The following is a 13,208-nucleotide window of genomic DNA, read 5'->3' as shown; positions in this document are numbered from 1 at the left end:
TGAGGTGGTGAGCGCGGGTGGGCCACTGTGGAGAAGTGGCGTGCCCTATTTATTTATTTTGTTCTCCTCCTTTGCTGGAGTGTCCCTTTTCTCCCCCATCGGTGCCACTTTTGCATTGCGTGTAGTCCATCTTTCTTCTTCTTGTTGTTTCAGCCGGTTGGCATAAATATTCTGCCGCGTCAGCGTCGGTGCCTTCCTCAGTGGGATGATGTGTGTCGTGGCGGTGGTGTCGTCCACAACTAACAACTATTGCCCGCTGCCTTCCCCTCTTTTTTTTTTGTCACACGTTGCCTGTCTTCTTTCTCATGCCACTTCCGTTCCGTATTTGTTTCTCTCACACACCTTAGAGTTTTGTGCTGGCTGGTAGGGTATCTACATACATCTCAACATTCAAGGGAGCAAAGGAGAGCGAGAGAGAAGGTTTGTTGTGTGTGCGCGTGCGTGCGAGGCGCCCCCTTTTCAGCCGTCACCCTTCACTTCGCCTCGGCCGCGTGCGGAATCTCTAGCGGGCGAAGCCCCTTTCCCAGCCGCGTACCGCTGCTCACGGAAACTATACTTTTGCTGCTCCCACCGTGTGGGGCGCCCCACACTCGGCGTGCAACTGGGAAGGGCGGAGAGGAAGCCCTGAGGGCACACGGCGCGTGTTTAGGAGGAGGGGCGGGGGGAGCTGAGAAGGTAGAGAACAAAAGGGAGACTTGAAGCCAAGGGCGTGTGCGTGGATCTACATAGAGGCTGAGGGGAGGGAGAGGGAGAGCCAAAGAAAACGTCACCGAGGCGAAACACACACTTACACGCACACAAAGAAAGACGGAGAGCGAAAGGGAACAATAACAACAACAAGGAGTCACAAGAAGAGTAGAAAGGTATAGTTTTTTTTTTTTTCAAAAAGCAAAACAAAAGTAAAACAAAGAAAAAGTTATTCATATATATATATATATAACTCTGACAGAGCCGTTGCGGGTGGAAAATAAAGATCGAGTCTATTTTAGTTTGAGTTTGCGGGGTGACAGATGGAGCGGTACACGAAAATACGTGTGCTGGGGAAGGGCAGCTTTGGTAGTGCCATTCTCATCAAACGGCGCAGCGACAATGCGCTTCTCGTCATTAAAGAGGTATTTTTGGGCAAAATGAGCAAAAAGGAACGCGAGGAGGCACGCCACGAGTGTTACGTGCTGCAGAAGCTGAGTCACCCAAACATCGTACGCTACGTGGAGCACTTTGAGAACCGCAATAACCTGTACATTGTGATGGAGTACTGCGATGGGGGTGACCTTCACGGCAAACTTAAAATGGGGCCAATGAAGGAAAGTATCATCTTGTATTATTATTCGCAAATTTGTCTTGCGATGGAATATTTACATTCCCGCCACATTCTTCACCGCGACATTAAAACAATGAACGTGTTTCTCATGAAAAACGGTTCTGTCAAACTAGGAGACTTTGGCATCTCAACTGTCTTGCGCAACACGATGGGAATGGCAAACACTGTCTGCGGCACACCGTACTATTTCTCGCCTGAGATATGTCGCAACAAACCGTACAATAACAAGTCAGATGTGTGGGCGCTGGGTGTGCTGCTGTATGAAATGGCCACCGGAAAACACCCCTTTGACGGCAGTAGTATGCAGCAACTGATGCAGCGCATTGTAAGAGGCACCTATGCACCACTGCCGTCACATTTCTCATCGGAGTTCCGCAAAGTGGTAGAGTGGTGCCTGCAGAAGGATCCTTCACGACGGCCCAGTATCAAGCAGACGCTTGCACTTCCTATTGTACGACGCTCGCTCGAGCAGCTAGAAGAAAACCTGATGCTTGCCACTCAGTGCAAGGTGCGGCTGAAAGACATCATAGATTTTGAGGTAGGGGGGGAGCAGAATGGAAACAACAACAACCAGAGCCCTGCGGCGGCGGGACCGGTGAAGCGGGGGAGGGAAGAACAAGGGTGTGCCTCACCGTACGCAAAACCACAAGTGATGTCCCCCGGGAAAGCGGCGGCGATGGCAGTGGCAAATCAGCAACACGTGCTTCAACGGTCACCACAGCGATCTCCGCAATCCCTCTCGCCGGGTGCGGAGGCCGCAGTAGGACTCCTCGCACAACGCCCTGTAGGCAATCATGCGCTTCTCGGCCCAAAGCCGAGTGCGTCGCCTGCGCCTGTGGACCACAACCGGATTCAAAACTACCGAAAGTACTTATTGCAGCACTACCAACGAGATGCAGTTGCGGACAAGGATGTCTCTCCTGCTCCTGTGGTCGGCGGTAGAGGGCCCGGTGCGGCGGCTCCTCCCGAGCTTGCGCCCCAACCCGTGTCACCACCTTCTTCCCCTCGACAGCAACAACTACAAAGGCAGCAACGAAATTTGCCACCGGCCGCCGCGGAGTATCAAAACCAGTATCTCAACGACGCACTTAGGCAAAAAGCTGTGGCACCTGGTGCTGGTGTTGAAGGTTTTCAGGAGAGAATGCGGCGTATTGATGCCATTATGCAGCGGTACGCCCAAAACGTGGACCTCAAATCACGCGAGACAATTCACGCGTACATGAAACGCAAACACGATGAGTACCTGCAGAGGCAGAAGCGGGAGCAAGAACGTGTTCAGCGCCGGGATGAACTTCGGAAGAAACAGCTTGCGAGGGTCATTGAACATCAAAATTACCTCTGCCGAGTTGATTTGCCGCCTCAACAACGACAGCAACAAAAACTGGTTCAGCAAAAGCAACAGGCAATGCAAGTCCCTGTCCCAGCTGCCCCAGCTGCCCCAGCTGCTCCTGCGGCGGGTTCGCCACACTCGCCGCGGAAGCGGCCTCCACAAATGTCACCACCACCACCGTCTTCGCAACAGCAACACGCTGTCTTTGGGCGTGATCCGCGATGTGTGCAGCGGCAGCCGAGAGAAGTGGAACCGCCTGCCCCTTTGCAACGGGCGGATCCTGTTCGAAACAACAATAATGGTTCCAGGAATCGAGAGCCAGAGCCCGTAGTGCGGAGGAAAAGAAAAGTTTTTGCGGCGAATTCACCGCTTTTGCTTTCCCCTTCCAAGCGTTGGCAACATCAGCCACTTGGTCCGGTTCTCCGAGACGACGTGGCGCGACATTCTGGCCTGGCTTCTGCTGCCTCTGCCGCCGCTGCTGTTGGGTCTGCCTGCGACAAAAACAGGGACAAAAACGGCAAAGTGAACATGAAGTTGAGCCCTACAAAGCTGGTTGCTGGAGCGGCAGGTTTGAGTCCCCCAGCAAAGGGTAAGCGGGTCGTAGAAGCCGCTACGCCTCAGCCCCATCCATCGGCAGCAAGAGGACCACCGCCTCCTATGCCGCAGGAGAAGAAACAAAAACCTCAGCCAATGCTGCGTATCATCTCTGCACCCGTTTTTGCTTCGCCGCTGGTGGGGGCTAATGCCGCCCGTGAAGACGCCGGGGAGGAGAACGAGGACAACAAGATCGGGAAAAAGTGTGTTACACCGACGCATTTGCAAGCCCACCCACTTGTACGTCGCAGTAGTGCACCTCTGCGTCCTTCCACTGACGATTCACATGCGCCATCCATGAATCTCTACAGTCCGTCAAAATTATTGGGCGAGAAACAAATGATTCGTCCCTTGGCTGCAGCCGGATTCATGCCACAAGGTGTTATAGCTCCATCGCAGCAGCAGCAGCAGCAGCAGCAGCAGCATCCTCAAGACGTTCTGTCGCGAGCTGCTTCTCCTACATCGGGATTGGTGGTTATGGGGGCAAAGTCGTTCTTTGTCTCCAAAGAGGACTTGGCTGTTGCTGTTGCTGCTGCTGCTGTGGAAGAGCCTCGTCAAGGCGAGCAGCGGCGTCGACAACTTTTGCAACAGGCAGAGATGGAACTGCTGCAGAAAGAGCAACCTGGAAAAGTCGATGAGGCAATTTCACTCCAGGCCCCGAACACAGGGGCAGAATTCCTCAATAACAATAAGAGACGAGGAAATATAAATTGTCAGCCTGTGGCCAATAAGGCACCTTCGTCCTCAGAGATTGCGTGGACGGCGGCCAAAGGCAACCCTGTCAATGGCAAACCACGCAAAAAAGAACGACAGCCCCCACTGTCCCTAGCTCCACTACAAATACGGCTAATGCAGCCAAGTTTCCCGCAGAGCAACTCCCCCACGTCATCCTCCTCGCCGTTCAAGCTCAGTGGGGCATTGCCTCCAACTGGTGCTCGGCCTCTGAGTGGGAAGCAGCCCTTGTCACGAGGTTCTGGCTGCAGTGCGTCATCGTCCCAACTTGGAATTGGGCAAATGCCAGCTGTTCTCGGCGTCAAGATGCCTTCACATGCACGTGAACCCGCAGCAGTAGCATCATCGGGGGCAGGTTGTGAGGGATCGTGCCCTAAAAACCTCACTATGGATGGTCCTCCAGTTCTTCTTGATATTGATTACAGCTTCTGTTCTATGGCCCAAGACGACGCTGCAAAGCCGTCTCCGACGGCGGAAGGTGGCGTGGCAGCTCTTTTTCCCTCAATTGCGGATGCGGGGTCGGAGCAGCATGATGTATTGCAGCAGTGGAGAAATGTTGCGGAAAGCCACGAGGGTCACAAACTTCCGCACCGAGCCAATTTTATTCACATGCAGACAGGTGCAACGAAAAAAGTTTTTGCTGAGGGCGACGATGTTCTCGCGGCCTTTCAAAAGGCAAATGGCACATCTCCGAGTATTCCTAGCACGCTGGAGGTGCTGCGAACACTTTGCGGTTGCGAGGCGGAGGGAAATGTGGATGACGTGGATCAAGCCCCTGGCGTCTCTCTAACGCTACTGAAACAGAAACAGCAGAGGAAACAAGAACTCGCCCCAGTTGAGAGTCAGCCTGGCACGAGATCGTTGGGTCTGCCGTTACCACTTTGCACCGAAGGCGCCGGAGAGCAACGCCAAGGCGGGTCCTCCTCACCGACACCGCAGCCCTCGTCGAGGGCAAACAGCCAAGAAAACATAATTTCCTCTTCTTCTGAGGTGAGTCACCGGGATTTGTTGGCGCAGGAGGAGAGTACGGCTCTGTTGGCGCTCTTGGACACCAACAACGAGGCTCGGAGAAGTCATGACCCAGATCACGTCAATAGTAGCACTACTTCCACCGATCATCAAAACGAACACTCGCTTGAGGGCTACCTGGCAATGCTCGATCACTTGAGGGGTATTCTCTACCGTCGAGCACCGCCCTTGAAAAAGTTAGCTGCTGCCGAAAAAGAAGACGAACAACGAAAGAAAAGGGAACACCAAAAGGAGGATGACGAAATGGAGCAGCTGGAAAATGTGTCTACCTCGTCTCTGGAGGGAATGAAGGAAAGCCCTCCTGCACCGTTGGAGATGGAGATGATTTCCATGACGCTAGTAGATGATTTGCCGACACCGCATGAACTGCTGGTGACAGCGGCGGCACACATGCCGCATAAGCAACCGCGTCATCAAGTTTCGCCCCCACTGGCTAGCGGTGAGGGGAAGCAACCTCCACCTGCGGGTCTTGAAGCAGATGAGGAGGACTACGACAATAGTGCCGAGGATGAAAGCTGTGAAGAGGACAATGATGATGATGATTTCGAAGACGCTATCCCTCTTCTACCGCAGCCTTGCGCAGCGGTAAGTGACATGTATCAACGTATTCTTGATAGCGCATATTGTTTGCCGGAACTTTTTCCCAGTCAGGAGGTCCAAGGTGAGGCTGGAGTAAATAGCGGCCATGCGTCAGCGAGTGGCGTAAAACCGTGGGATGCAGGAGAAAAAGGTAGTGGTGAGGTTATTGACAACGTTTCATTTCTGCATCCTAGTTCTGCCGAGGTAGAGCATGACACCGACGGCGGCTGTACAGTGGCTGCTTTGCACTCTGTCCAAGAGACTCTTGCCGTGAAGGCGAAAGAAAAAAATGGAGCAACCATGTGAGCTGGTTTATTTCTCTCTCTTTTTTTCTTTTTTGTTTGTCCCCCCTCCTCCTGATTTGCATTGCTTTCATCTAGTGCGAGATGTTTTTTTTTCTTGCTTTTGCTTTTGCTGGACGTTGTTCTCGCGGTATTGTTGAATTATTTAAACGAGGGAAAAAAAAACATGGAAAAGGCGTCGGCTTTGGTTGAATTGTGGGAGATGTAGGGGGGCAAACTGCCTCCGGCAATTGGCGTTCGATGGAGACGCCGCCCCTTTAACTTCAGTGAGTTCATTGTGAGTTTCCGCGAAATAAAGGGTGGCACCATGGGTGTGCGCTGGAGAGGGCGTGCTTGGAGGCACGACGTTGTATACGGTGTTCGGACTGTTGTTGTTGCTTTTTATTCATGGCCTTATTCCATTGATAGAGTGGAGCTGCTTGGGGGGAAAGAATGAGGGGAAGTAGAAACCAACAACAAATCATTTCTTTATTATTCTTCCTTAATGTTTGTTTGTTGTGGGTTTCTTCTTGAAGCTGCCTTACTGGCTCCCCCTCCCGTCGCTTCCGTTTTTGATGCGCCTGGCCCTCTGTGTGTGTTTTTTTTTTTTGCGGCCTCTCTTTCTGGGGGCGCCACCACTAGTGCACGTTTTTTCTCGTGCTTGAAAAGAAAAAGAAAAACCGCGCTGGGGGAGAAGCGGGCGGTGTATGGGCAATCTCCATAGATCACATTACCAGCCATATGTATATCTCACACTATTCAGATGTTTTTTTATTTTTAATTCGGGCATTGCCCACTGCACGTTTGTGTCCGAAGGTGAAGAGCTTGTTCGTTTTTGTTTTGTTTGTTTTGCTCACCTCATGTGCTTTAGTAACCCCCTTTTATATTTATTCTTCGTTGTTGTTTTTTTCTCCAGCGCCCACCCCCACAGGAGTCGGCTAAGTTTGAGTTCCTGCGTCCGGAAGGAACCGGGGCCGGCGGGGATGCGGCTGTCCCACCTGCGTCTCCACGACAGCAGCGGCAGTAGCAACGCGTCTCGCGGTTCGCGCAGTGTGACAGAGCAGAGCTTCAAACCGCCGCACAAAGGCGCGGCGTCGACGGCCCCTCCCGTGCTTCATCCCTCAAACGTTGCGCCACTGAGGAGCTTCGGGCCTCAAGAGGAGTATGCGGCGTCGTTCGACGCTTCCTCTTCAGGGAGTACCACCTTTCCTGTCGCGACTCACGCAGAGGCGCTATCAGAAGGCCGTCGTGTGGCGCCTGCGCTCCACCGCACGGCCGCGTTGGCTCCATCTTACAGCGTTGTGAGTGATGCGATGAAAGATCGCCTAGACGGCACGACGAGGGAAGGCGGGGGCAGCGTCCAGCTCGTGAGTAAGCAGCGCACGACATGGGCGGGAGCCGGTGCTGCTGCTGCTGCTAACCGCAGCAGTGGAAACTACGATGATCTGAGTGCATCCTCTGCCTACGACAAGCGGGTGAAGTCACCGTCAACAGTGAGGTCAAGCAAGGCAGGCACGGTGGACTCCCCTCTAGAGATACCGACCCCAGAGCCATCACATGTAGAGGTCCCCAAGCGACAACCGCCTGTGCGGGGGAGTGTCAGACGCACGATGACACCTGATGGCCGACAGGCATGGGTGCTTTTTTCTCCACGCCGTGGAATTCGTTACTGTTCGGACTCCGTGCCAAAGGCAGCTGTTACTGGATGGAACAGGAAGGTGGTGGGCTCCCCTCCCGACCATCTTCCCCGACGCGTGTTAGACGTTGTTGCGGGTGGAATTGGGGGCGCGCGAGGTGTGGGGAAGTCGAATAAGGCCCCTTCCGGCCGCGATCAACCATCGGCTGTGGGTGGTGGTCACAACCTTAATAGAAACCCTGAACCAAAGCCGCCGCAGCGCTTTGCTGTGCCCCACTTCGCGGAGGCGAAGGAGCGGAGGGTGCTGCTTCGAGCAGAAAAGGAAGGCTATCAGAATGACCATATGCATAATGACGAGTATAGTGACAGGTCATGGGCCACGTTGCGTCGGTGGCTTTTGCGCAAGTACCGAAAGACGAATGGTAAATTACTCTGTAGCAAGAGCGAGATTGCTGCAACGCTGCAGGAGTGGCGCCGGGGGCTCGGGGCTGCAGCGGAGTCCCTTCTTCTTTTACTGCAGCCTGTGCGCGTGGAGAGTGGGGGCGGCTCACGGTGGTTTCCGCTTCCACGTGGGTGGATGCCGTCTTCTGGCGCGGTGATCCCCTTCTCCGCCCAAACAATGATGGAGCCCTCAGGGCACTTCGCCACAGCCCCCGTGCGCAGGAGCAGCCAATGTACGACCGGGCACACGGCGGGGCTTGACGATGACACCATCGTGCCTAAAGGGTTCCCCAATGCGTCGTATTCCACTTCGCTGAAGCGTGCTGTGCTGGGTAGTGGGCAGGACCCCGAATCCCCGCCGCTGCGTGTTGGAATTGACGTCAGCGAGGATGACTACGCGAAGGCGTTTTTCAGCCTTGACCCTCTCCCCATCCATGACGCGGACGACGTTGCCGTTTACGCGTCGCTCCTGCACAAGGGCGGCACCCTTGCCGCCGCTCCTGGTACAACTTCGCCACAGTGGCTTTCAACTGGGGCAAAGCTTACGGAGAAAGGCGATGAGGGGGAGGCAGATGAAGAGGACGAAGAGAAAGAAGAAGAGAATGCAGCTGAGGATGCAGCCGCGAGGCGGAGAGGCAGTACACGCAGTAGAGCGACAACAACGAGGCAACATTGCCGTGAAACTGCAGGAAGATATGGATTGTGGTGCATCCTGGAGCCTCTTACGGAAGAGGTAAGTGTGGCTGCCACAGCAACCCGAGAGCCCTCAAGTTTCTTAGCCAACACGCGTGGCATGGGGAGGAGGCGAGACGATGTTCAAGTGCCTCGGTGGTGCCTTCAAATATGCGGGGGAGCATTACCACGGCGGTACTGCGTTTCCTCTAGTTCCTCCGTGGAGAGCTCCGTCATCTCTTACCCTGATGATGTTGAGACCGGTGCATCCAACACCGTGGTGGCTGCACGTTTCGAAGCCCTTTTTTTCCCCCAACCTCCTGATTACCCTTCGAACATGTTTGGTCCTCGCCTGACGGTATCCGCCGCGGTTTCGGCGACGCCGCCCATTTGTTCTATCCCCCTCACTCCCCAGCTCCTCCGCGCGAGTGAGGTGCCACATTATAGAGCGATACTTATGCAGCAGGGAGAGCGTGTTCGACTGCGGCATGAACAGGAAGAAGGTTTTGTACTTGGGCAAGGCGAGAACCGAGAAGAACTTTTCCTTTTACTCACGCAAGTTACGGTGAATGCCACTCAAAAGTATTGTTTGGATCTCAGTGTCTACCTCATGCCTTGCCGGTTGCTTCGCACAGATTCTAATGCATTCAAACCTTCCCCAGTTGCCGCGTTGGTGGAGGTGCCATTGCTTCATAGCAGTCCTGTGATAACCGCGACGCGGCGGGTGCACGGCGCCAAACTCATATTCACCACAAAAAATGCATTTGTAAAGGCGTATCGGGCAATTTTGTGGGCAAGTGTAGTGAATACCACGGCGATGCGTCCGATGGCCGACATACCAGCTTATTTATGCGACAAAAGCGGGGAATCGCCGTATATGGCACTTCAATGTTTTGCTCCCCTTTCACAAAAAACGGAGCGGTGCGCTTTTGACGCCTATCGGGAACAGTGCGTGCAGCACGTTGCGTCTGTGCTTTTAAAAGAGCGTGATTTCTTTGGAGTGGACGCGTATCGATTGGAGGATTTCGCGCTGGGCACTGCGTCTAATAGAGGCAAACGAAAGCCGCTTTCTTCAGCCGCAACGCTGCCCCTCACGACATGTGCATTTTCTTCCGCGGTCGCCTATGATGTGTACGGTGTTGTCTATCGCGCGGTACATACTCCCAGCGCACGGGTCTTTGATGTACGCGTGCTTCCGCGCAATTCGACAAAACTTCTCTGGGCGGGTGCCACTGCAGTTGGGGGGGATTGCGGCAGCGCGGGTGACTCAGTTTCACTACCTGTGATGGAAGCGGCACTTGTGGCGGAGTATCTCTCGCGTATGCCTTTCCAGAACCCGATTGCCGCCGTATTATGCGATGCCCACAAGTTGTACGTCGTTTCCGCCCCTATTTTTTCAGTGCTTTCTGAAGCAAAACGTCACACTCCTCCCCCTGCTACTTCGATACCCCACCCTTGTCATGGCTTTGGGGTTGTTTCGCTTCAGTGCTTCATGGAAAAGGTGCTACGTTCCCCTCACACGTTGTTTTCCACGCGTTGGGAATTGGCGCGTCTCGTTGCGGCGCAGTTGCTATTGACACTCATCTCACTTCATGGAAAGGGTGTTGTGCTTGGGCCTTGTGCCCCAAGGCGGTTCTTCCTGCAGTGCAATCCGGACGCGGTAAGTCGCGGTGCTGTGGGCGCTGACGACAAGAAGGAGGAGGGTTTGACAACAGGCGATTTTCATCTTGTGGTTGCTGCCTTTGGTGTTACCTCGGATGCCTGGGTGTATGAGCGGCAGCAGCCTGGGGTGGTGGAGTACATTCCCCCGCGTTACCTCTTCCGCGTCGCCCACAGCACGGTGCTTGGGGCCTCTGGGGCGTCTGAGTGGACCGTTGGAGATGACTACTGGTCATACCTCTGCTTAGTTTTTGAGCTTTTTTCTGCGACTGGAGAGCCGCTGGTGGCGGCACCGTCAAGGCCAAAAGAAGAAGGTGAGCACCGGGACCCCAATGCGACGTCGCCCCAGCGTCAAAGGGAAATTATGCAGCTATGGAAGGCCGTTTTTTCTTTGCCGCCTGCTTCCGCAACCAGCGGTGAGGCAAATCTGCATCGAGAGCCGGCGGTGACGCAAGCGCTGCACGATTTTGTGCAGTCACGCGTAGCGGCTGCCATTCTGCACAAGGTCGAGGCATGGGTGACGATGGAGGAGCATCACCCACGCTCAGACGGTTCAAACGTACGACAACCCCGTGAAGCTGAAAGGAGCCGCACACGTGCTACCCCTGGAGCTGTCTCGCTGGCCGATGCCTATTGGGTGGCTTTGCGCTCACATCCCTCCTCGCTGCTTTCAACAGGAGGGGAGGTAGCCGGTGCTGCGGCTACCGCGGACTTTGCTGTTGCCGATGCTGCCCATTTTGCAGAGAGCATTAAGTCTACGCAGGCCTCCATGCTGACCATTCAACACTTTTGCCAAATTCTTGTAGGCATGGCTCTACAGTCGACAGCAGCTTGTATCGACAAAGCCGCGCACCGTCTGACGTGGACCCTCTTGTCGCACCCGTTTTTTATTGGTATAGACTTTGCAAAGTTGTTTGATGGCAACTTGCCCGTTCCTCACGCGAAATTTGTATGCGGTAAGCTGCTTGGTAAGACGCTGCTGGGCGCGGCGACGTGCGCAGCTTCCGGGAAGTCGAATAGGCACGGAAGCGGATCCCCGACTAGGGGTGGACTGCAGCAGCCGCGGTTGCCGTCTTATTCGGGTCTGCAAGCGGCGCATCGATTGTGTGTGCCTCTCGCTTTGCTCCCCATGGCCGCCGATGACGGGGAAGGTGGAGGTGCCCGGGGTAAGGATGACGCATTTACCCCGTCATCCTCGCGTAGCGCAGGCGGCAGCATCCACGGCATCTACAAGGCCAGCGAAATTGAAGAGATGGAGCAGGTGCAAGAAGAGGTACGCCGGGCCTTGAGGACTTTCGCCTCCACGGATACAGCATCCCCATCTCTGTTGGTTGCTAGGGAGCAAAAGCAGCCAAAGCGTGATGGTTGTCCTCGTGATTCACTGACGGTGGCCCCGCTGACTGCTGTGGGGAAAATGGCCCTTAAGGAAGAGGATGACGAGGGGGAAAAGAATCCTGCTACATCCACGTGGAAGCGGTTGCAGCAGAGAGCGACACTGTCGGCAAGAAGCGCGGCAACGAACTCGGACATCCGCCCTGAGGAGCGTCCATCGAAGTCTCTGTTTCCTGCGGCGTGGGACCCGACGGGTGGTCGTGTGAGCCCTTTCTCTCTGCCCTCCCACTCCTCCATTTCACGCGCGCTTGCGTCCGCGGATCCGCTGCGGCAAACCGGCGTGGATCGGAGGCATTGCCCGCTGGGGGAGCGCTTCCTCCACGTGGCCAATGACGATCACGATCGCGACCACGACGAACGACGGTCTGGACTGCGTGGTCAGGGGGAGTTGCTTCAGGTGGCGGCGGCAGTGACGGTGCCCTCTGGCATCCAAGAGGATCGACCTGGTCATCAGCAGCAACAGTGGCGACAGGAGCAGGGGCACGACGGTGGTGGCGCTTCCCCTGCTTCTTCCGCCACGCATGGCACTAGGCGACCGGCAAGCGCACGAGATGGCGTGCGTGGGAAGAAGATGGCGGCCGACGCGGGTGACGACTTTTTGATCCGCGTGCAGGGTGCCTCCCTGACCACGGTGCTTCCTCACACTGCAGAGCCTGCGCCTGCACCATGTAGAAAAAGTGCGAGCGATGCATTCATGTTGGTGCCCTCCGACGACGACGATGACGACGAGGATGGTGAAGATGAGGCCTGTAAGAGGAAGAAGCATGAGGGGGAAGTGAAAGCGAGGACAGTGGGGGTGTCCGTGCCTCGGGCGGAGAGAAACTCCTTGCTTCCAAGAAGTTTCGGGGTTGTTCGCCGGCGACAGAGCAGCAGAGCAAGCTACAGTACGAGTACGTTTAAAAGCTCCACGTGGATGGCTTCCGTGCCTTCATTCGACGCGTTGGATCCGCATCAACATCAGGTGGGGGCTGACGAGGCAATATGGGAGCTTGTGCACGACGACGGCGAGGATGACGAGGGAGACGACAAGCACGTAACTTTTTATCATATGTGATGTCTCTTCCTGTTTTGCACTTCATTTCCCCGCCCAAACGAGGCGCGTAAAGGCTCCATGTATTATTGTTATTACTATTATTATTTTGTTGGTATTTTGTGCATTTTGCGTGCCTCCCATTGGGGGTGGGGTGGGATGGGGAGCTGTTGCGTTGTGTGCACTCCGTCAAAGTCCTTTCTTCTTATGGGGTCGGTGGCAGTGAGCACCGCCTCGAGGTCACAGGCCCCTCCCCCACTGTTGTACGCACAGTCCCGCCCTCCGTCGGCGCACGTGGCGTGGGGGCTACGACTCTGTTTCTGCGGCTTCGCTTCGGGTCCCCGCATGCTTTGCAAATTGTCTTCCTCTCTTGTGGCCTACACTCACAAGAAAAGGGCTGAATACGAGTAAAGTGGCTGGCTAGCAGCTCCAGACAAGGAAGGGGCGGTGTGCTCGTGCACGCGCAACAGTAATTATATATATATATATATATATAATTAATAAAGAAGAAA

The 13,208-nt window shown here is 55.0% G+C and overlaps 2 protein-coding genes across 2 annotated transcripts, besides 5 other annotated features; both read left to right on the top strand.

Annotated features, from left to right (window-relative positions):
* Positions 1–885: 885 nt before the first annotated feature.
* Positions 886–915: a microsatellite.
* A 7-nt stretch (positions 916–922) lies between these two features.
* Positions 923–939: a microsatellite.
* Positions 940–1,010: 71 nt separating this feature from the next.
* Tco025E_03388 (putative protein kinase, putative,serine/threonine-protein kinase Nek1) lies at positions 1,011–5,891 on the top strand (the record flags this gene model as incomplete). Its single annotated transcript, XM_029370306.1, has 1 exon — positions 1,011–5,891. One exon carries the CDS (start codon positions 1,011–1,013, stop codon positions 5,889–5,891), a length of 4,881 nt encoding a protein of 1,626 aa, XP_029229517.1.
* Positions 5,892–6,691: 800 nt separating this feature from the next.
* Positions 6,692–6,718: a sequence feature (A-rich).
* A 131-nt stretch (positions 6,719–6,849) lies between these two features.
* Tco025E_03387 (transferase) lies at positions 6,850–12,720 on the top strand (the record flags this gene model as incomplete). Its single annotated transcript, XM_029370305.1, has 1 exon — positions 6,850–12,720. The coding sequence occupies one exon, from the start codon at positions 6,850–6,852 to the stop codon at positions 12,718–12,720; it is 5,871 nt and encodes a 1,956-aa protein (XP_029229516.1).
* A 60-nt stretch (positions 12,721–12,780) lies between these two features.
* Positions 12,781–12,816: a microsatellite.
* Positions 12,817–13,170: 354 nt separating this feature from the next.
* Positions 13,171–13,192: a microsatellite.
* Positions 13,193–13,208: the final 16 nt, after the last annotated feature.

Source organism: Trypanosoma conorhini (assembly GCF_003719485.1).
Source record: "Trypanosoma conorhini strain 025E chromosome Unknown Tco_14.4_contig_00152, whole genome shotgun sequence".
In the NCBI taxonomy this organism is placed as follows: Eukaryota; Euglenozoa; class Kinetoplastea; order Trypanosomatida; family Trypanosomatidae; genus Trypanosoma; species Trypanosoma conorhini.
Note: the sequence above shows the minus strand (reverse complement) of the source record. Positions and strands in the feature narration are given on the sequence as shown.